The sequence below is a fragment of the Tupaia chinensis genome, unplaced genomic scaffold (genome assembly GCF_000334495.1).
Source record: "Tupaia chinensis unplaced genomic scaffold, TupChi_1.0 Scaffold000316_1, whole genome shotgun sequence".
Taxonomy (NCBI): domain Eukaryota; kingdom Metazoa; phylum Chordata; class Mammalia; order Scandentia; family Tupaiidae; genus Tupaia; species Tupaia belangeri.
This window is the reverse complement of record NW_006159809.1, coordinates 4,202,659-4,203,393: the sequence shown is the minus strand read 5'-3', so window position 1 is coordinate 4,203,393 and position 735 is coordinate 4,202,659. Positions and strand designations below refer to the sequence as shown.

The window sequence follows — 735 nt, the reverse complement described above, 5'->3', positions numbered from 1 at the left end:
GGGTGGTGAAGGGGCCGGGCCGTGGGGACAAGGGGCAGCTGTCAAGGTACCTTGTGTGTGTGTGTGTGTGTGTGTGTGTGGCGAAGTGTTTGACTGGACTGGATAAAAATAAAGGGTCTCCTCTGGTGATCCCTTAATCTCCCACTGTGTGTGTAGCAGCAGCTGAGGGGGAGGGGCGCGGGGGTGTGGGCGGCCAATGAATTCTCAGGCCTGTGTGGGTTTTGTTTGGATTCTTTTTGCTTTCTCAGCTGGATGGTTTGGGTGCAGTTGGGGTTGGTTTGTTGAACTGTTCTTTTTTTTTTTTTTTTTAAGACATGCAACCCCCTCCCCACCCCTGCCTCTGGAAGTCTCTGGAGAATGTCCCTGACACTGTTGGTTTGCATCCAGTCTGCAGAAACCCCGGAGGGTGGTGGCAGTAAGGGGGAGGAGGGGTTGCGCTCCTGAGTCTGAAGCTGATAGGGTGTCATTAGTCATGCTGCTGTCACCATGGAGATGACTGAGAGGAGAGGAGGTGGTGGGGGTGAGGATATTTTGGGTAGGGTGGGGGCTGATGCAACATCATGACTGGGGATCCGGGAGGCGGGAGTCTGCTGTTACTCCGTGTGGCTCGGTGTCTGGGGGACTGGAAGGAAGTGTTCCCAGGTGCGTGGGAAGCAGAGAAGGGGGCACTGAGCTTCTCTGGGTAGTTGTTTGAGGGCGGGGGCTGGGGTATTTGGGGCAGGGGGGGGGAGAGGC

The 735-nt window shown here is 56.5% G+C and overlaps 1 protein-coding gene across 1 annotated transcript in view; it reads left to right on the top strand.

The window, feature by feature from the left end:
- The window catches only part of TET3 (tet methylcytosine dioxygenase 3), a gene marked incomplete in the record, with an annotated part of 133,071 nt that overhangs the window by 16,445 nt on the left and 115,891 nt on the right, over positions 1-735 (top strand). Inside the window, 1 exon segment of the mRNA XM_027772956.1 lies at positions 14-46. Coding sequence (XP_027628757.1) covers positions 14-46 — 33 coding nt within the window.